Source organism: Oncorhynchus mykiss, chromosome 30 (genome assembly GCF_013265735.2).
Source record: "Oncorhynchus mykiss isolate Arlee chromosome 30, USDA_OmykA_1.1, whole genome shotgun sequence".
NCBI classification, from domain to species: Eukaryota; Metazoa; Chordata; class Actinopteri; order Salmoniformes; family Salmonidae; genus Oncorhynchus; species Oncorhynchus mykiss.
Window position 1 is genome coordinate 33,516,335 of NC_050570.1, and position 22,888 is coordinate 33,539,222.

Genomic DNA, 22,888 nt, shown 5'->3' on the forward strand with positions numbered 1-22,888 from the left:
CCTGAGTTCTTTCTAGAGACTTTACTGTGTAGTGAACAGGTGTATGTTTGGCTATATCTAGAACGCCTCAGATCTGCTTTCCATGCACTTACTCACCTGCGTAACAAATGGCACCCTATTCCCTATAGTGCCTATATAGTGTACTACTTTTGACCAGGGTCCATTGGGAATTGGCTGCCATTTAGGACGCAGGCGCAAACTTGTGTGAGCTGAGGTGTTAGTCTCCTAAGTTAGGTTGTGAAAGCCAGAGTTAGGTTAGCCTCGTGGCAAACCACGCTTCCCTAGTACGGGAAGCCTGGGGAAGTTTTATGGCAGAAATCAGATAAAGATGAGCGTGAATCCAGTGTAAATCACTGACACCTCACAACACGTCAAACCAATCAAATGCCTTGCTTGGCGGAGATCGAAAGGTGCTCACCAGTTTAGTGCTGTAGGAGCAAATGTACAAGTGGACAAAATGTTTTTAACTAACAAGCATTGGTGACAAAACATTCTAGAACATTTGCAGCACACTGGTTTTCACAGCATTTCACTGTTATTCAAGATGAGCTAAAGCTGCAGCAAGAGGGGATAAATGGTCTCAAATGCTGGCCATATAAATGTCATTTGTACATTTCTGGAGGGAAATTTGACTGTGCAGGCTAGCATGAGGGACAAGATGTAGCTAGCTACAATGAGTTTTGTTTTGAGAAAAGTCAGCTAACCTTGTAAGGTATAACTAGCTAGCTACCGTTAGCTAATAGCTAGTTTAATTTCTCTCACTATTATAACAACATTTTAATAAAAACAGCATATTATTGATCTAAAGGTTTAGCTGTGACCGAGTATCTAGCTTATACAGGGTGACCTGGGACACCAGGTGGATGCAATTAATTATAAAGTAGAACAGAAAACCTGCAGGCTCGTAGGGTAAGAGTTCAATTACCCCTGATCTATCTGCTATGGAAACAACTACTTCCTTTTTGCAAGCAACATTGCTGAAATGAATTAAATGAACCTCATAATATGTTACCTGTAATGCTCATCTCCTGTAGACTAATTGTTGACATCTTCTTTTCATACTGTACCTAAATTACAAGGCTTGAATTTCACTAGACAATTTCATATGTCAGCACTTCAAAGGAATGTACAAAATCTGGTATATGGTTTGCCTCATATACATTGTCTACTGGTATAATTTTAAATTGAGAACATATAGCTCAACATGTAAACAATGTGTGAGTTTAGCTGTTCTCTGAGTGCTACAGGCCTATGGCTGCTATGGCGATGCATGCCATATGATAAACTTCTAAATGGGATTCAGATATACTGAGACAGATTGACGATCAAATAAAACAGATTGGAGCTCTTATAACTAGACAAAAAGGAAATGTTCATTTGTGAATACAACACAGAAACAGACACATTAGAGACAGAACCCCTTCCTCTCTTTATTACAGGATTGTGATATGTTATTAACCAACATTGACACCAGTTCATTTTGAATAATAGTAAAAATATATATATATTTACAAGTTTAAAGGTGCAATATGCAGAAATCGCTCTGCCATTTTCTGGATGCTAATATTCTAATTTCAGTTTGTGACAAAACAAACAATATATAGTGAAGAGAATTGTACCATCTGAATTGTACCACCACTGTGAAATATCCTTTCAATAACCAAAAATATTGTATTTTCAGCTGTTTGAAGCTGGTGTACAAAACTGAAAGTAAAAGACTCAAATACAAAACCTATGAAAGGGAAGCATAGAAACTGTGCACATAGAATACATCTACCTCTTCTATAACTCACTCTTCTATGTGAAGTTGGTCGGGTCGCCCAAAAAGTTACATATTGCAGCTTTAAACAATTCTCTTCAAAGAATCAACTCTTCATCACTACAAAATAAATACAAATAAATTAACTCACATTTAAAGATTAGACATCTAGGTATCAACAACAATAAATAATTGAGTAGTAACAAGTAGGCTATTATTACTAAAGAATAATTTCAGGTGAGAGAAAAAAAATCAATACCAACGGTGGCAAACCTTGCTCCACTGGTCCCTGATCTACTGAGTGAGCAGACTTCTGTTTCAGCCCAGCAATAGCACACTTGATTATCACCTCATTAGGGTTGATAAGTTGAATCCGGTGTGTTATTGCTGGGCTGATGCAGACCTCCAGCAGGGTTGACCTGCTCCAGTTGTAATAGGTTGATACATTGTGAGTAATATAACGTATACAATGTGTATAACGTGCTAATATAGGTGCTGTGGGCTTACACATCTGCGAACACAGGTTTTCATTGATGTACATATCTGACGACAGAAAACATCACAAAGAAACAGGCTTTGTTATACTCAAATTAGACAGCACTGAATATTATGTTGCTATTATCTCTCTGTCTTTCCCTCTAGGGACTGGAACATGAGAATCTTTTCATAATGTCCTCCCAGAAAGTTACCTAGCCTATCCAGTAGCCTACACTCTCCCTTTACTGACAGCTGGAGTTGGAATTCCATCGTCTTCCTAATCAAATAAAATGTTATTGGTCACGTACATACAGTATATTTTGCCGATGTTATTGTGGGTGTAGCAAAATGCTTATGGCCTCCTGGGACAGCTCCTTTTCTGCCATTCCGAATAAAACCCAACTTTGAGAAATTATCAGCAGACCGAGCTTACCTCAATTACGAGATGGCTAAAGGTTGCAGACCATGTTTTTCTCCATTGGGAGGACAAAGGTTGTAGACCATTGCTGAATCTTTTAACCATACCACGTGATTAAACTCTTAGACTATCGATACCGACAGAATAAGAACAAGTCTTTGATATTAATTACTAGTCTGCAGCTAGGAATTCGGTATCATTGAACGCGAAGAACAACAACCGCCGAAACATCCATTCTATACAATCCCCTCTAACCACAACCGTGAGAGAGAGGGAGAGAGACGGACAATTCTACAAAAGAAATGAACTTTTCACCAGCGATCAAGACGACACACTGAGCATAAATATATATATTGATTGCAATTGTTCCCGAATGAGTGAGTGTTCATGTGCAAAGGATTAGCATTTCAATTGTTAAAATTATAACTTTGTAGTGACTTCTTAGTCGACCCCCACTTCCCCCTTTGTCTAACAAGCCGCCTTGCCGGTTTAGCCCACTAGGGCACATTCTCCTATCATTACATTTACCTTGTTTGTTTGTTTATGCATTTCTGTGAATTACTTAGTTAGTAATAAATAAATGATTTAAGACAATTGATGTATGGATGACTCATAGTGAAGACTGTGTTTGTGCAGATAACCAACCATTTACGACGTTTGGAATGAGACTAACGTGAGGTAAAGTAAATAATTCATTAATTCGAAGACTAATTGATCAGATAAAATACCTGAACATTTTAGGAAATTATAACTTTGTAATCTGAATATTTGTCTTTGGTGCCCTGACTTCCTAGTTAATTAGTTATGTGATTAATCAGTTGATCGCGTAGTAACTAATTACAGAGAATCTTTGATAAAAACTATCAGTCTTCAGTTAATGATAGGAAAGACACGACAATATGAAGTGGGTAAAACAGTATGTAAACATTATTATAGTGACCAGTGCTCAATGACTACATTATTCACATAGGGCAGCAGTCTCTAAGGTGCAGGGTTAAGTACCGGTTGGTAGCTGGCTAGTAAAAATGACCAAAGTTCAGGGCAGGCTACTGGGCGCAGGCCAGCTAGTGGTCTCTAGCTGACTCGGGCCACAGCCTGTAGATGTTCTGGAGGGCAGGCAGTGTGCCCCCAGTGATGCGTTGGGCTGACCGCACCACCCTCTGGAGAGCCCTGCTGTTGCGGATGGTGCAGTTGCCGTACCAGGCGTTGATACAGTCCGACAGGATGCATTCAGTGGTGCATCTGTAGAAGGGGCCAAGCCAAATTTCTTCAGCCTCCTGAGATTAAAGAGTGAGGTTGAACAGGGATGGACCATTTCCGGTTGTCAGTGATGTACACGGCGAGGAACTTGAAGCTTTTAACTCTCTCTATTGCGGCCCCGTCGATATGGATGGGAGCGTGCTCCCTCTGCTGCCTCCTGAATTCCACGATCAGCTCCTTCATTTTGTTGACGTTGAGAGAGAGATTATTTTCCTGGTACCACTCCACTAGGGCCCTCACCTCCTCTCTGTAGGCGGTGTCGTCGTTGTTGGTAATCAGGACTACCATTGATGTGTCGTCTGCAAACTTGATGATTGAGTTGGAAGCGTGCATGGCCACGCAGTCATGGACAGGGCTGATCACGCACCTTTGTGGGGTCCCCGTGTTGAGGATCAATGTAGTGGAGATGTTGTTGCCTACCTTCCCCACCTGGGGTCGGCCTGTCAGGAAGTCCAGGACCCAGTTGCACAGGGCTGGGGTTCAGACCCAGGGTCCTGAGCTTCGTGATCAGCTTGGAGGGCACTATGGTGTTGAAGGCTGAGCTGTAGTCAATTAACACCAATCTTACATATATATTTCTCTTTTCCAGATGTGATAGGGCAGTGCCATGGTGATTGCATCATCTGTGGATCTGTTGGTGTGGTATGCAAATTGTTGTGGGTCTAGTGTGTCCGGTAAGGTGGAGGTGATATGATCTTTAACTACCCTCTCAAAGCACTTCATGATGACAGATGTGAGTACTACTGAGCGATAATCATTTACTTCAGTTACCTTCACTTTCTTGGGTACAGGAACAATGGTGGACATCTTGAAGCAATTGGGGACAACAGACTTATAGGGAGAGCTTCAATATGTCTTTAAACACTCTGCACATGCTCTGAGGACACGGCTATGGATGCAGTCTGGGCTGGCAGCCTTGCGAGGGTTAACACACTTAAATGTCTTACTCATGTCAGCCACGTAGAACGAGAGCTCACATTCCTCATGACCGGTGTTGGCCCATGCCGGGGACACTTTGTTGTCCTTGAAGCGGGTGAAGAAGATATTTAGCTTGTCCGGGAGCAAGGAGTCGGTGTCAGCGACGTGGCTGGTTTTCCATTTATAATCCATGATTGTCTGGACTCCCTGCCATATACATCTCGTGTCTGAGCCATTGAATTGTGACTGTTCTATTGCCTTACGGAGGGCATAGCTGGACTGTTTGTACTCGTCCATGTTCCCAGTCACCTTGCAATGGTTATTTGCAGTGGTTTACACTTTTAGTTTTGTCCGAACGCTGCCAATAATGTATTTCATTTGGATAAGTTTTATACGTCACAGTGGGAACAACATCCTCTATGTACTTCCTCTATGAACACTGGCTGCCTGTGAGTTTTATAATACATTTCAAGATTCTTCTATTGTTTTTTAAAACAATCCATGATTGTGCACCCCAGTACTTGTCAGACTTGCTTTTAAGTTATGTAACCAGTAGGTCCCTCAGGTCCTCTGTCACTGGCCTTTTAACTATCCCAAAGCCTAGGACCAAGAGGCATGGAGAGGCAGCCTTTAGTTATTATGCTTCTGGAATAGCCTGCTAGAGAACCTGAGGGAGACCGAAACGCTGGACATATGTGGACTGTGGACACATCTTTTTAGCTTTTCTTTTCCTTAGGGTGCTTTTTAGTTGTTCGGTTTGTGTCATTGTGTTACGCCTGCTCCCGCTCCTCCTCTCTGGTGCCAGGCTTCCTGTCATTACACGCACCTGTCACCATCATTACGCACATCAGCACACATTGGACACACCTGGACACCTGGCCCCTCTATATCTGTCTGTTCCTCAGTTCCCCTGTGTCAGCATTATTGTTATTTTGTTTCCCCCTGCCCAGACTCTGTCCGTATTCTATTCCTGTCCGTGTTTCATTAAATGTTCTCTCCCTGTACTTGCTTCTCGTCTCTAGCGTCTGTCCTTACAGAATGCTGACACCAATATTTGAAGCATCAGGGAGGTTTTTGTTTTCTGTTTTGTTGGTGATGTCGGGCCCGGGTGCCGCTGCTGTAGGAACCAGGGGTGCCTCAGCTGGCTCGTCGGGCTTCCACACCTTAGCTGGTTCGAGAGGTTTCCTTGCCTCGGTTGGCAAAAAAACATAAAGCTTGATTTGATTTGATCTGATAAACTCAGTCACTGAGTCAGTGTATACGTCAATGTTATTCTCAAAGGCAACTCAGAACATATCAACATTCAATCTTGAAGCATAGATTCTGATTAGTCAGACCAACGTTGACCAGTCCTTACCATGGATACTTCATGTTTAAGTTTCTGCCTATAGGAAGGGAGGAGCAGAATGGACGCGTCATCTGATTTGCCGAAGGAAGGGCGCTGGGGAGGGCTTTTTAGCCGTCCCGGAAAAGGGGAGTAACACTTGTCAATAATTCCATGGCTGTTTTCTACAAATGCTTTTGGAGACTGTCTTTTTAATTTACAATGATTACATCAAGGTAGGTAGTGAAAAGAAAGTTAGCTAACTGATTACATTTAATTAACTTAGCTAAACAGTGTGTAAAGTTAGCTAGCTAGCAGCTCAGTTTAGTTAGCCTACAAAGTAGCCTACTACTATTACTGTTTTAAAATTTTTCAAAATGTATTTACTTACTTAAATAGGTTCTCCCACTGCCTCTGTTTTTTTTGTGTCCTTACCCTAGCAAACTGGTCCCTAACTCAGAGGTGTGAAGTGGTCTCTGCCACTGCACAATGGGGTCAAGCTGAGGCAGGGGATGGTAGCCTACCTCAGCAGTAAACCGACAAAGGTTAACTGCCTTGCTCAAGGGCAGAACAACACATTTTTGCCATGTTGGCTCGGGGACTCGATCCAGCAACCTTTCGAGGTACCTAACCAATGCTCCTACCCGCCAGTCTACCTACCGCCCATTTATAGAAGACTCTAAAGATCATTATCTTATCCTAGGTTCCAGTGATTCATTCCTGAAGTGTGTAATTTATACCTGCAGCCTTTATGTACAAAACCCTCTAACCTGTATCATTAAATCCTCAGACATTAACCATTCAAACCTTCTCCCTATCTCTGATACTGAAGGGACAAACTTTGTAGCCTTTTACTGCTGGGGTGCAGAGAGACAACAGGTCAGAAGAACTTTGCACCACCTCAACAAAACTCACCACTGGATCCTTCCTACCGAGGACAAGCCTCCACCCTGGACTGTGCAACCATGTGTTAGTGTGTCACTGACCATGTAAGTGGACTTTAGGGTTCATGTGCATATTCTGCCTCTGTATATAATAGTCCCTTGGGACTGTGTAACTACTGTGTAATTACTGTGTGCTTATTAATTTGAGGGTTAAATGTTACTATCTCAGGCCTGTGTACTAGCCACACTAGTCCTGCTTATCTGGCCCTTATGGCATAGTTCAGGGGTACATACTTTTTTCATGTTCAGGCTATGAGGTAAAATCTTTCCCCATTACACTCCATGAGCCAAGATGGCTGCCAGCCTATTGTGTCTCACACTCACCCAAGATGGCCGGCCTATAACATCATCACGTCCTGGCCTCTCCCAAGATGCCTGCCCCCATGGCCTTGTTATTGTCTACACGTTAACATCCTTGCATGCTAATGCTATCTATTAGCCTTGCGTGCTAACTGTATAGCTTTTACGTTGTCTGCCCTGTCCAAGAGCCTGTGGTCTATCAGCCTAGCATGCTATCCTGCCTCTGTATATACTGTCCCATACTACTAGCCTAACCTAGTGTGCTACTGTACATGTATACTGTCATATTGTGTGCTACATTAACTGGGTCCTACTAGCCTCTCTGTGTAGCCAATATTGCTAACGTACTAGTACTGCTCATGCTACTGCTATTACTTTGTACATCCTGTAGCCTGTTCTGTTCATTGTGTGCTATTAGCCAATATATTGCTTGCCACTTTACAATGATGCAGTTATTAGCACTGCTATTACTACGGTAGCATTACAATACATTGTTATTACTGCCTTTGTAGCTATAACAGTTGTACATTGTCTGATTCTTTCTCTCTTGTCTTTTCCTACCACTATCCCTTTCACTACTACCATCAGTCCAATTCCTATCTCTGTGTGTGTGTGTGCCTGTCTGTCTTGAATGTGGAATAAAGTGTGTTCTGTACATCTGTCTCCTACTTGTCATTATCTGCCTTCTACCAGAGGACAGTTGTACCAACATGTTAAAGCAGCACCTCTATTGGAGTCCACCGCCAGTTAGTGCTACTCTTTTTCACTTTAGAATCCCTCAGTGCAGAAGGGTTCCAAAAAGGGTTCCAAAAGGCATCTTTGGTGGTTCCCATAGGAGAACCCTTTTGTGGAAAGGGTCCTACCTGAAACCAAAAATGTTTATTTAAATGGTTCTCCTACGGGGACAGCGGAAGTATACTTTTAAGTTCTAGATAGTACCTTTATTTCTAAGTGTGTTGACAAGGTTAGGTTCTGAAAGAGTTAGGTTGTGAAAGGGTAAAGTTGTGAAAGGGTCACCTTATGAAAGAGTTAGGTTGATCTGAAAGAGACAAAAATACAAGGTTGCGGGGGATCGCTTTGATGATGAGTCAAACAGGTCACTGACTGTGTTGCTGTGGTATCGGCTGTTCTCTGAACCCTTAGTTACTGGAACATACCAGTAACATCCACCCATCCATCTGCCTACTCAAAGTCCACAGCTATGAACCTTACAGCCAGCCGGTGATTATGTGTTAGCATTCCCTGCTAAGCGTGTGTCCCTGTCTCCCCTGCCCACCAACATCCTGTCTGTTTAGCTTTGATAGTTTACTTCTCCCCAGTGGAAGTTTACACAAACCTTTCTGTCATTATTTAATACCCAAGAGTCTCGTGGTTACTCTCTTATATTCATCATTTTACTTCCCAATTCCCACCACCACATGAGAGGCGAGATGTGGAGTAGGATATGAAGTAGGATGTGTAAAGAAAGTCAAGTGTATAGGAGCCTGTGGGTGCTGAGTTCAAAAGATGAGACACTACCACAAGCACCACAGTGAGTGTGTCCCAAATGGCACCCTATTCCCTTAATAGTGCACAACTCTAGACCATAGCCCTATAAAAAAAAGTAGTGCACTATGGGAAATAGGGACACTGACCGACACTAAGGACACAGACAGACACAAGTCCCTGTGTCTACAGGGGCCATCTGATCTGCTGGTTAAGTACACAGAACACTGCCTGGTCATAAATCACTCTTTACTGAGAGATGTCAGAGCCCAGAGTGGCTGCTCTGGTCCCTCCATGGCTGACATGCAATCATCTTCAGCACACAAACACACACACAACTCCGCAACTACTAATCCGGACTCTAATAAGAAATCCCGCTACGCCTTTGGACAATCCATCAAACAGGCAAAGCATCAATTCAGGACTAAGATCGAATCCTTCTACACCGGCTCTGATGCTCGTCGGATATAGCAGGGCTTGCAAACTATCACAGACTACAAAGGGAAACCCATCTGAGAGCTGCCCAGTGATGGGAGGCTACCAGATGAGTTAAATGCCTTCTATGCTCGCTTCGAGACAAACAACACTGAAGCATGTGTGAGAACCCCAGCTGTTCAGGACAATTGTATGATCATACTCCCCGTAACCGTTGTGAGTGAGACCTTTAAACAGGTTAACATTCACAAGGACACAGGGCCAGATGGATTACCAGGATACGTACTCGGAGTATGCGCTGACCAGCTTTTTTTTGTATATATAGTGTATGTGAACATCCCTTTGAATTAGTGGATTCGGCTATTTCATCCACACTTGTTGCTGACAAGTCTATAAAACCAAGCACATGGCCATGCAACCACCATAGACAAACATTTGTAGTAGAATGGCATTATTGAATAGCTCAGTTAATTTTTCAAAATGGCACCGTTATAGGATGCCACCTTTCCAACAAGTCAGTTCGTCAAATGTCTGCCTTGCTAGAGCTGCCCCAGTCAACTGTAAGTGCTGTTCTTGTGAAGTCGAAATGTCTAGGAGCAACAACGGCTCAGCTGTGAAGTGGTAGTCCATATAAGCTCACAGAACAGGACCGCAGAGTGCTGAAGCATGTAGTGCTTAAAACTTGTCTGTCCTCGGTTGCAACACTCACTACCAAGTTCCAAACTTCTTCTGGAAGCAAAGTCAGCACAATAACTGTTCATCGGGAGCTGAATAAAATGGGTTTCCATGGCCGAGCAGCCGCAGCCTAAGATCACCATGTGCAATGCCAAGCGTCAGCTTGAGTGGTTATAAAGCTAGCTGCCAATTGGACTGGAGTTGTAGAAAAAGCGTTCTCTGGAGTGATGAATCATGCTCTACCATCTGGCAGTCGGACGGACGAATCTGGGTTTGGTGGAGGGAAATCTTAACGCTACAGCATACAATGACATTCTAGATGATTCTGTGCTTCCAACTTTGTGGCAACAGTTTGGGGAAGGCCCTTTCCTGTTTCAGCAGGACAATGCCCCTGTGCACAAAGCGAGGTCCATACAGAAATGGTTTGTCGAGATCGTAGTGGAAGAACTTGACTGGCTTGCACAAAGCCCTGACCTCAACCCCATCGAACACCTTTGGAATTAATTGGAATGCCAACTGCGAGCTAGGCCTAATCGCCCCAACATCAGTGCCCGATCTCACTAATGCGCTTGTGGCTGAATGGAAGTGAGTCCCTGCAGCAATGTTCCAACATCTAGTGGAAAGTCTTCCCAATAGAGTGGAGGCTGTTATAACTGCAAAGGGGAGGGACCAGTTCCATATTAACACCCATGACTTTGGAATGAGATGTTCTATGGGCAGTTGTCCACATACTTTTGGTCATGTAGTTTACCTACATTTTTTTAAGCAAATCACCATAGTCCCTGTGCCTTTAGAATGCCAAGGTAACCTGTCTAAATGACTACTGCCCCATAGCATTCACTTCTGTAGCCATGAAATGCTTTATAAGGCTAGTCATGGCTCACATCAACATCATCATCCCAGAAACCCTGGACCCACTGAAATTCGCATACCGCCCCAACAGATGACGCAATCTCTATTGCACTCCACATTGCCCTTTCCCTCCTGGACAAAATCAACACATACGTGAGAATGCTGTTCATTGATTACAGCTCAGCATTCAACAACATAGTGCCCTCCAAGCTCATCGCTAAGCTAAGGAACCTGGGACTGAACATCTCATTCTGCAACTGTATCCTGTACTTCCTGACGGGCCGCCCCTAGTTGGTGAGGGGGGCCCTTCAGGGGTGCGTGCTGATTCCCCTCGTGTAGTCCCTGTACACCCAAACTGCGTGGCCGTGCATGACTCCAACACCGTCATTAAGTTTGCCGACAACACGACAGTGATAGGCCTGATCACTGAGGCTAATGAAACAGCCTACAGCAAGGAGGTCAGAAACCTGGCAGACCACTCCCTCAATATGGGCAAGACAAATAAGCTTTTCGTGGACTACAAGAAATGGAGGGCTGAACACGCCCCCATTCACATCGAAGGGGCTGTAGTGGAGTGTCCACATCACTAAGGACCTATCATCATCCAAACACACCAACACAGTCATGATGAGGGCACGACAATGCCAGGACCTCTATACCAGGCAGTGTCAGAGCAAGGCCCTAAAAATGGTCAAATACTCCAGCCACTCAAGTCATAGACTGTTCTCTCTGCTACCGCATGGCAAGCGATACCGGAGCACCAAGTCTGGGACCAAAAGGTACCTGAACAGCTTGTAACCCCAAGCCATAAGACTTATGAACTGTTAATCAAATGGTTACCTGGACTATTTACATTGATCCCCTTTATTATTTAATTCTTTATCTTAATTGTTTTGCACTGACACCCCTGCACTGGCTCTATGCACACTCACTAGACTCTACCCACACATTCCCACTACACTAACACTCCACACACACACAAACACACACACACACACACACACACACACACACTTGCATATTGATGCCACTTATAGACCCACTTTCACAATCTTCACATACGCTGCTGCTAGTCTGTTTATTATATATCCTGATTGCCTAGTCACTTTTACCCCTACCTACATGTACATTACCGTTCAAATGTTTTTTGTCCATTAAAATAATATCAAATTGATCAGAAATACAGTGTAGACACTGTTAATGCTGTAAATTACTATTGTAGCTGGAAACGGCCACATTTTTATGGAATATCTACATAGGCGGACAGAGGCCCATTATCAGCAACCATCACTCCTGTGTTCCAATGGCATGTTGTGTTAGCTAATCCAAGTTTATAATTTTAAAAGGCTAATTGATCATTACAAAACCCTTTTTCAATTATGTTAGCACAGCTGAAAGTTGTTGTACTGATTAAAGAAGCAATAAAACTGGCCATCTTTAGACTAGTTAAGTGTCTGAAGCATTAGTATTTGTAGGTTCGATTACAGGCTCAAAATGGCCAAAAACAAATAACTTTCTGAAACTGATCAGTCTATTCTTGTTCCGAGAAATGAAGGCTATTCCAATGCGTGAAATTGCCAAGAAACGGAAGATCTCGTACAACGTTGTGTACTACTCCCTTCACAGAACAGTGCAAACTGGCTGTAACCAGAATAGAAAGAGGAGTGGGAGGCCCCGGTGTACAACTGAGCAAGAGGACAAGTACATTAGAGTGTCTAGTTTGAGAAACAGGCTCCTCATAAGTCCTCAACTGGCAGCTTCATTAAATAGTCCCCGCAAAACACCAGTCTCAACGTCAACAGTGAAGAGGCGACTCCGGGATGCTGGGCTTCTAGGCAGAGTTCCTCTGTCCAGTGTCTGTGTTCTTTTGCCCATCTTAATATTATATTTTCATTGGCCAGTCTGAGATATGGCTTTTTCTTTTCAACTCAGCGTTGTACAAGATCTTCAGTTTCTTGAACATTTCTCGCTATTACCTCTATTAACTACCTAGTACCCCTGCCCATTGACTCAATACTGGTACTCCTTGTATATTACCTCGTTATTGTTTTAATTGTGTTACTATTTCTTTTTTTATGTAGCAAATATTTTTATTTTTGTGTTCTGCATTTCCATGTAAAGTTTACACCAGTTAAATTTGGTGCATGTAACCAATACAATTTGATTTGTTTTGAACCAGATGTCAGTGTGCACTCTCCTTGTGTCAACTTGTGTTTTAGTTTGCAGTGGCACAAAACCATCTCAGCACCACTCCCACCCCCCTGCCATGTATAATGAGAGCTGTGGTAGTACATTATTCTCTCTGTGGGTGACCCAGGGCCCGTGTGAAGCTGTCATTCCAAGATGAACGCTGGGCCTCACACTCAAAGACCTTTGGGTCTGTGCCAGTAGAACCGCTCGGTCCAACAGGCTATCCTGCCTCTGAATGGAGCAAACACACACAGCTATGTACTGAACAGCTAAGACTGTTCAAACACTTATCATATGCTCTTTCTAATGATACCTAAAGGATTCACTGCGTTATTAGAAAAAAAGGTAATATCTTGAACCGAAAGGGATTCTTAGGCCTTTTGGTTCCCAGTAGATCCCTTTTGTTTCCAGGTAGAACCATTTTGGGTTCCATGTAAAACCCTTTCTACAGAGAGTTCTACACGGAACCCAAAAGGGTGATGTTTTAGACCAGACACACAATAGATATTGCCTTTCAACTGTTTGATAACAGCTATACTGGTTTCAGTAGAGGCAAGTATGGGATAGGTTGTGCCTGTAAAGGATGTGGTCGTGGTTAGTAAAAGGTTTTGAACATGCCTGCAATGACACTAGTTTTCCCATCATCATTTACCGTCATGTACCGGCATCTCCATCAGATCTTTCACTATGGACGTTGCTGTTTTGAGCAGTGAATGGTTTTCGTATTTAGCTCGTGGAGCCATAATAATAAATCAGTTCTCTTTCTCTCTCTTATCTTTTGCATCCAACAGCCCACGGTAAAAAAATGGTTTAGCCATTGGTGAACCACATTGTACAGTCATGTGGTGTTGTCTCTCTCTCTCATCCGCTGTATTTAAGGGGCAGCTCCGTAAGTGTAGAAAGCTCTTTTTAAAAAGACACAATAGTGTCCCTGTCAACCTCAATGGTCTGTTTACTTTCGGTCTTCTATTGTACCTCTCGCCTTTGCCTCCACTGAGAAAATCTCTGTGATCAAAAGTTGAAAGTAAAGTAATAGTATGTGGACGCAACAGCTTTGTCATCCTCCCTGCCTCCATTTTCAAAGAATGTTACTTTTTACCTCCATCCCCTGTAAAGTACCTAATTGTTTCCTCTGCATCTCCTGTCCTCTACCCCCCTGTCCTTTCTGTCTCTCCATCCTCCCTCTCTCCCCACCTATCCTCTCCTCCCCTCCCTCCCTGTCTCCTGTTCACAGTCCTGGACTCATAACATTTCTAAAGAAAAGGAGTTCCTGATTAAGCTGGTGAAGGCCGGGGTTATACAGGACTTGACCCATGGGATCTGTGGCTCGGGGTGCTGATGACAACATCCAGCCAATCCCAGATCGCAGAGAGATATGGAGGAGAAACACAGGGACAGCATTGTGACGTCCTGCTCTGTTCCCCTCAAACTAACCTTCACCGCTGGCTGAGGCATACTGTTGTCAGGACAGAAGGCTGGTGAAGGGTTCTGAAGCGTTCCTATATCTCTGACGGAAGATAACTGTGGTAGATGGCATCTTCACTGGACTTTATTGGAGAGATACACAACACTCTAGAATACTCTAGAACAAAGGGAACTTGAACTCTGTTGAACGCGGAGTTATTCTGTTCTATTTTATGATTTGCTGCAGTGTGACAATAGTTTGAAGTTTTATTAGTCATATGTATGGGATAAACATGGTATACACCGTCCAACTAAATGCTTACTTGCAAGTTCTTTCTCGACAATGCAACAACAATAAGAAATAATAAATGATAAGAATATGAACATAAAGTAATTGGCTCAGTTGAATATAATCTTTTTTTTGTATAACTATAATACAGGAAGGCACAATTTATAGTCCAGTATTAATCTGTGGGTTTTGGGCAAGAGGGGATTTGGGGGCAAGTGTTTAAATTGTGCAGTATTTAGCAATCACAATATGTCTGGAAGCAGCATCTGTTATGTGTGTGTGCCTGTGTGTGCATGTGTGTGTGTGTGTGCATGTGTGTGTGTGTGTGTGTGTGTGTGTGCGCGCGCTAAGGTGTGCCAAGGTAACGAGAATCAGAGAAGGTGGTCAGTCAAGTTCAAGTGTTCAGTAGTCTGATGGCTGGTAGATACAAATTGTCACTGAGCCTGTTGGTATCAGACCTCATGCTCCGATACCGTCTGCCTGACGGTAAGGGAGTAAACAACTTGTGTGCGAGGTCCTTGATGATGCTTGGAGCTTTCCTCAGGCACCGTTTCGAGTAGATGTCCTAGATGGGTCGGAGCACGGTCCCAGTGATGTGGTGGGCCGTCTTCATCACTCGCTGGAGGGCCTTGTGGGCGTGAATGGAGCGATTCCTGTACCAGGCCGTAATGCAACCGGTCAGGGCACTCTCGATGGTGCATCGGTAGTATTTGGAGAGGACCCGGGGTGACATGCCAAATTTCTTCAGTCGCCTTAGGAATTACAGACGCTGACAAGAGGGGTGGTGTTGGTGGTCCATGACAAGTGATGTGGACACCGAGGAACTTAAAACTGCTGACTCAATGCAGTATTATGAAAAGATGGACCGAGAATATCTTTGGAGGAGGAAGAAGTGCATACCTCTGCTCATACAGTATACTTGAATATATTCCGTCACTACATACGCATCGCAGAAACTGCTGTTACTGTTCGTAAACTGTTATTTATTTTCATATCTCGTAATGGCTGCGGTGCCCTCTTTATCTGGGCTTCGTCATTATAGGATGGTTGACGCCGGGGTAGCAAATAATGCGCATACGTATTCTGTTCTACTGTATCAGGAAGCAGAGTGTAACGGTTTTCTTCGTGAGAAGGAGAGTCGGACCAAAATGCAGCGTGTAGATTGCGATTCATGTTTAATGAAAAAACCACACTAAACACAAACACTACAAAAACAATAAACGTAACGAAAACCTAAACAGCCTATCTGGTGAAAAACACATAGACAGGAACAATCACCCACAAACACACAGTGAAACCCAGGCTACCTAAATATGGTTCCCAATCAGAGACAATGACTAACACCTGCCTCTGATTGAGAACCATATCAGGCCAGACATAGAAATAGACAAACAAGACATCCAACATAGAATGCCCACCCAGATCACACCCTGACCAATCAAAACATAGAAAATACAAAGTAAACTATGGTCAGGGCGTGACAGTACCCCCCCCCCAAGGTGCGGACTCCGGCCGCAAAACCTGAACCTATAGGGGAGGGTCTGGGTGGGCATCTGTCCGCGGTGGCGGCTCTGGCGCTGGACGTGGACCCCACTCCATGACAGTTTTAATCCCCCTCCTAAACGTCCCTAAATAGGTTACCCACCACAATGATAACATGGGACAGAGGGACAGCTCGGGACAGAGGTAACTCGGGACAGATGGGTAGCTCAGCCCTGAGAGGAAGCTCAGCACTGAGAAGAAGCTCAGCACTGAGAGGAAGCTCAGGCAGGTGGTTGGATCCGGCAGATCCTGGCTGGCTGGCGGTTCTGGAAGATCCTGGCTGACTGGCGGATCCAGGAGAATCTGGTCGACTGGCAGATCTGGAAGAGTCTGGTCGACTGGCAGATCTGGAAGAGTCTGGTCGACTGGCAGATCTGGAAGAGTCTGGTCGACTGGCAGATCTGGAAGAGTCTGGTCGACTGGCAGATCTGGAAGAGTCTGGTCGACTGGCAGATCTGGAAGAGTCTGGTCGACTGGCAGATCTGGAAGAGTCTGGACGACTGGCAGATCTGGAAGAGTCTGGACGACTGGCAGATCTGGAAGAGTCTGGACGACTGGCAGATCTGGAAGAGTCTGGACGACTGGCAGATCTGGAAGAGTCTGGACGACTGGCAGATCTGGAAGAGTCTGGATGACGGGCAGATCTGGAAGAGTCTGGTCGACTGGCAGATCTGGAAGAGTCTGGTCGACTGGCAGATCTGGAAGAGTCTGGACGACTGGCAGATCTGGAAGAGTCTGGACGACTGGCAGATCTGGAAGAGTCTGGACGACTGGCAGATCTGGAAGAGACTGGTCGACACAGACTGGCTGCTCTGGCTGCTCCATGCTGACTGACAGCTCTGGCTGCTCCATGCTGGCAGACTGCTCTGGCTGCTCCATGATGACTGACAGCTCTGGCTGCTCCATGCTGACTGGCTGCTCCATGCTGACTGGCAGCTCTGGCTGCTCCATGCTGACTGGCTGCTCCATGCTGACTGGCAGCTCTGGCTGCTCCATGCTGACTGGCTGCTCTGGCTGCTCCATGCTGACTGGCTGCTCCATGCTGACTGGCTGCTCCATGCTGACTGGCGGCCCTGGCTGCTCCATGCTGACTGGCGGCCCTGGCTGCTCCATGCTGACTGGCGGCCCTGGCTGCTCCATACTGACTGGCGGCCCTGGCTGCTCCATGCTGACTGGCAGCTCTGGCGGCTCCTTGCAGACTGGCAGCTCTGGCGGCTCCTTGCAGACTGGCAGCTTTGGCGGCATCCTGCAGACTGGCAGCTCTGGCGGCTCCTTGCAGACTGGCAGCTCCATGCAGACTGGCAGCTCTATGCAGACTGGCAGCTCCTTGCAGACTGGCAGCTCCTTGCAGACTGGCAGCTCCTTGCTAACTGGCAGCTCTATGCTAACTGGCAGCTCTATGCTAACTGGCAGCTCTATGCTAACTGGCAGCTCTATGCTAACTGGCAGTTCTGAACAGGCGGGAGACTCCGGCAGCGCTGTAGAGAAGGCAGGCTCTAACAGCGCTAAACAGGCGGGAGACTCCGACAGCGCTGAAGAGAAGGGAGGCTCTGGCAGCGCTGGACAGGCGAGGCGCACTGTAGGCCTGATGCGTGGTGCTGGCACTGGTGGTACTGGGCCGAGGACACGCACAGGAAGCCTGGTGCGGGGAGCTGCTACCGGAGGGCTGGGGTGTGGAGGTGGTACTGGAAAAACCGGACCGTGCAGGCGCACTGGAGCTCTTGAGCACCGAGCCTGCCCAACCTTACCTGGTTGAATGCTCACGGTCGCCCTGCCAGTGCGGCGAGGTGGAATAGCCCGCACTGGACTATGCAGGCGAACCGGAGAAACCGAGCGCAAGGCTGGTGCCATGTAAACCGGCCCAAGGAGACGCACTGGGGACCAGCTGCGTAGAGCCGGCTTCATGGCATTAGGCTCGACGCTCAATCTAGCCCGGCCGACACGTGGAGCTGGAATATACCGCACCGGGCTATGCACCCGCACTGGAGACACCGTGCGCACCACTGCATAACACGGTGCCTGTCCGGTCTCTCTAGCCCCCCGGTAAGCACAGGGAGTCTGCCCAGGTCTCCTACCTGGCGTAGCCATACTCCCTGTTAGCCCCCCCCCAAGAAATTTTTGGGGCTGCCTCTCGGGCTTCCTTGCCAGCCGTGTTCCCTCATATCGCCGGCTCCTCTCTCCGGCTGCCTCTGCTCTCCTAAGTGCCTCCACCTGTTCCCATGGGAGGCGATCTCTTCCAGCCAGTATCTCCTCCCAAGTGTAACAGCCCTTGCCATCCAAAACGTCCTCCCATGTCCATTCCTCTTTACGCTGCTGCTGCTGCCTGTTGACACGCTGCTTGGTCCGTTGGTGGTGGGTGATTCTGTAACGGTTTTCTTCGTGAGAAGGAGAGTCGGACCAAAATGCAGCGTGTAGATTGCGATTCATGTTTAATGAAAAAACCACACTAAACACAAACACTACAAAAACAATAAACGTAACGAAAACCTAAACAGCCTATCTGGTGAAAAACACATAGACAGGAACAATCACCCACAAACACACAGTGAAACCCAGGCTACCTAAATATGGTTCCCAATCAGAGACAATGACTAACACCTGCCTCTGATTGAGAACCATATCAGGCCAGACATAGAAATAGACAAACAAGACATCCAACATAGAATGCCCACCCAGATCACACCCTGACCAATCAAAACATAGAAAATACAAAGTAAACTATGGTCAGGGCGTGACACAGAGATGCTCAACTTCCTTCCTTCCCACCTTTTACGATGTATTACAATTATTTACCTTTAGAGATTACTTTGTTCTACTCTGTTTTTTTTTTCAACGCAAAGAAGATGAGTGAACAATCAATCCCCTCACTGGATAAACATATATTATTTGTAAGAGCCTATATTTTATTTTACTGTTCTCTGTGAGAAACACTGGGCTTTGTGTGATCTTAAGTCCATCAGTGTGGTTCCCAAACACTGAACTGTCCTGGATCACGTTTCAAACTGTTGCTCTGGTCTTAATGCTGTTATCTTGACACCCAATTACAGGGCTCTCCAACTCTGTTCCTGGGGAGCTACCATCCTGTAAGTTTTTGCTCTAACACTAATCTAGTACACCTGATTATAATAATTAGCTGGCTGATAAACTGAATCAGGTTAGTTGGAGAAACAAACAAACAGGAGGGTGGCTCTCCAGGAACAGAGTTGGAGAGCCCTGCCCTATTGCCTATGTACTGTACTACTTTTGGCCAGGAGCCTATACATCATTAAACAGACAATCTTATCCAGTCCGACTTACAGGAGCAATTAGGGTTAAGTGCCTTCAGCGACCTGAATCAGCGACCTGAATGCTCTTAACTGCTAGGCTACCTGCAGCCCTTTAGGGAATAGGGTGTCATTTGGGATGCATCCTTTATGTCAGGCCTCTGCATGGCCCGCAAACATACTCAGTGTTACTACTGACTACTGTCAGTTGTTGTATAAACATTATAATTTTCTTCGTTTTTGCCCAAATTCATTTACATTTTTTAAGTAATAATATGTGGTGTCTTATCTGCCATTCTCTGATCAATTACATATTGTCTTATTTTCTACCTTTTTGGTAGAGTAAAATACATTACAGTAAAATGGATTACAGTAACTTACTGGAAGAAAGTGGCCAATAATTTACTGTAATTCGTTTTACTGTACAGCTACTGTAATCTATTTTACGGTAATGCATTTTACGCTACCAAAAATGTTACTGTAATCTAATTTACAGTATATTACTGGAATTACCCATGCAGCGACATATTACGCAGTGTTCTTTGCAAGTTCTCATTTTGATATTTACATTTTGGTCATTTAGCGTGTGTTCTTGTCCTTAGCAATTTACAGTCAAATCAAATCAGATGTTATTTGTCACGTGTCGAATTTATCGTGAAATGCTTACTTACAAGCCCTTAAACAACAATGCAGTTCAAGAAATGGAGTTTTAAAAATATTTACTAAATCAACTCAAGTAAAAAATGTAATAAAAAGTGACACAATAAAATAACAATAACGAGGTTATATACAGAGGGTACCGGAATGTGCGGAGGTACAGGTTAGTCGAGGTCATTTGTACATGTAGGGGTAAAGTGACTATGCATAGATAATAAACAGCGAGTAGCAGCAGTGTAAAAACAGTCCGTGTGGCCAATTGATTAATTGTTCAACAGTCTTATGGCTTGGGGGTAGAAGCTGTTAAGGAGCCTTTTGGACCTAGACTTGGCGCTCCGGTACCGCTTGCCATGTAGTAGCAAAAAGAACAGTCTATGACTTGGGTGACTGGAGTCTTTGACAATTTTTCTCTGACACCGCCTAGTATATAGGTCTTGGAGGTCAGGAAGCTTGGCCCCAGTGATGTACTCTACCCTCTGTATTTTTGTATTTGACCTTTATTTAACTAGGCAAGTCAGTTAAGAACAAATTCTTATTTTCAGTGACGGCCTAGGAACAGTGGGTTAACTGCCTTGTTCAGGGGCAGAACGACAGCTCAGGGATTCGATATTGAAACCTTTCAGTTACTAGTCCGACGCTCTAACCACTAGGCTACGCCGCTCTCAATGGTGCAGCTGTAGAACTTTTTGAGGATCTGGGGACCAATGCCAAATCTTTTCAGTCTCCTGAGGGGGAAAAGGTGTTGGCCAGGGGCGGACTGAAACAATAATTCAGGCCGGGAATTTGACTCCATCCCAAGCCACCCTGTTCACGCAAACCACCAGACCGCTCATTTTGTAGGCTAACCCTATTTTTTGATGTAACGGGTACCAAACTAGTTATAAATTTGGCCACTGTGTTCATCTGGGAAGAAAGTTATCCACATTACAAAATACAAACATTTGGGACTGACCAACAAGTAGCCTATCTGAACACTGAGTTTTCAAGGTATGCTATGGCTATGGGTGCACCCTCAAAAACTCACTAGGAATACACCAATCATAGCACATACAAATGTACAAGGCTAGACACACAAAACAATTAGCCTACACTTTTTAAAAAGATAATGAGATATACAGAGTTAGCTCAAATGTTCAAATGATTATATTCAAGCATCAAGCATATCAAAAGTATCAAAAAACTTCACACACACACATTCACTGAACTTGAACATAAGCTACAACAATGTAAGTAAGTATAATACAAAAGTCGGGAAAAGCACTCTTCTACAAAAAAATGTAGACTACAATGTTCATGTATTTTTGTGTTGTTTGCTTTATGGACACATCTATACACTGAGTCAATGAAATTGAACATTAGCTACATAACTGCAAGTATAATACGAAAGTCCAAAAACATGCCTCAATACAAAAGCTTTAACTCACAGCACATCTTCATTCACCCTTGTCAGCCTGTTAAGGAAGAGTCATATCATAGCTACTTCAGAGTAACCAGTGAGAAATTACCACTAGTAAACCAGTAGGCGGCACAGTAACTCACTGCTCTCTGCCACCTTGTCAATGATGTCATCTTTGTCAAGTCCCATAAGAGTCTCCTTCTCTGTTGCCATCAAAAGGTTCTCTTGAGTGAGGGAGGTTCTTAGGCGGTTCTTCACAAATTCCAGGGTGGAGAATGTCGTCTCACAAGCCACCTGAGTGATGGATAGGTTGAGGAGGAACTTGTAGCCCAAATCAATGATGTGATATGCGTCCGTGAGCAGATTGTACTGAGACAGGAGAAGATAGCAGCATATCAGGCAACAACTTCTGCTCACCAACTCCACACCTTGATCAGGATCCTCAAAGCCTTCTCCTTATTCATCACTGGCAGTGGCTCTGGTGTTGTACTCCTCCAATGCTGACGGTTTCAGTCTTTCCCACTGTTGTGCAAGGTTGATCAGTTCAGCCTACAATGACTCAACAGTAGCATGTTCATCAAATTCCAATAAGCATTTGCTGAGCTCCTTCATGGCTGTCTTTGGAAGGCCCTTTTCTCTGAACTGAGAAAATGCTTCAGATTCATGCAGGAGACATCTGTATACAGCACTGCATTTGCTGCATTAACGGCAGTGAATATTTTCAACAACAGTGTCCAATACCACATTGTAGATCTTGATTTTGTAATCCATGTCTGCATTAGTAATGGGCTCATCTTCTGCCAACTCACCTGGCTTTCTCTTCTTTTTTTGTTCTCTTCTCTGGGAGAGCAGTCTGCGCTTCGGCATCACAGTCCTGCTACTCCTCCAGGATGCCATTGGCCCACTCAAAAAAGTTGTCTGCTGCCCTCTTCACACCCTCAAAGTCTTGTCACACTTTCTCAGGTTATCCTCCATTCCCGTAACCAAGTGCTGTGCTGTTACAATATCCATGCCACTTGTTTGCAAGTATTTAGAGAGAGGGGACGTCTGCTCAAAAATCCTGAGAAAAACCTCAGCTGTAAGTATGGTTTCATACTTTGGGAGAGCATCCTTGTACCCTTGGGCCTTGCAGGTTTTATTGTTACATTCTATTCCATTATTTCCATAGTGATGACCACATCCGTGTAAAGTGCATGGTCAGGCTTTGCAAAGCTTCCAAATACTTTCCTCAAGGCCTTGTCTTTGGCCCACCAGCGTGTTTCATCAATTACATCAAGCCGTCTGTGTCTCCTGTCCTCAC

General features: G+C 44.7%; 1 protein-coding gene across 11 annotated transcripts in view; it reads left to right on the forward strand.

The window, feature by feature from the left end:
• Nucleotides 1-22,888, forward strand: part of LOC110521738 (CMP-N-acetylneuraminate-beta-1,4-galactoside alpha-2,3-sialyltransferase) — a 123,697-nt gene that overhangs the window by 82,250 nt on the left and 18,559 nt on the right. For 5 of the 11 annotated variants that reach the window (XM_021599558.2, XM_021599560.2, XM_021599559.2 and 2 more), the window contains one exon: nt 14,272-14,831. The exons of 1 other annotated variant lie outside the window; for it this stretch is intronic. In XM_021599558.2, coding sequence (XP_021455233.2) covers nt 14,272-14,376 — 105 coding nt within the window. In that variant the 3' untranslated portion in view covers nt 14,377-14,831. Of the gene's footprint in view, nt 1-3,290; nt 3,333-4,503; nt 6,780-6,988; nt 8,056-14,271; nt 14,832-22,888 lie in introns of those variants that run through there. 5 more of the 11 variants (XR_002473192.2, XR_002473195.2, XR_002473201.2 and 2 more) reach the window with 5 other exon arrangements.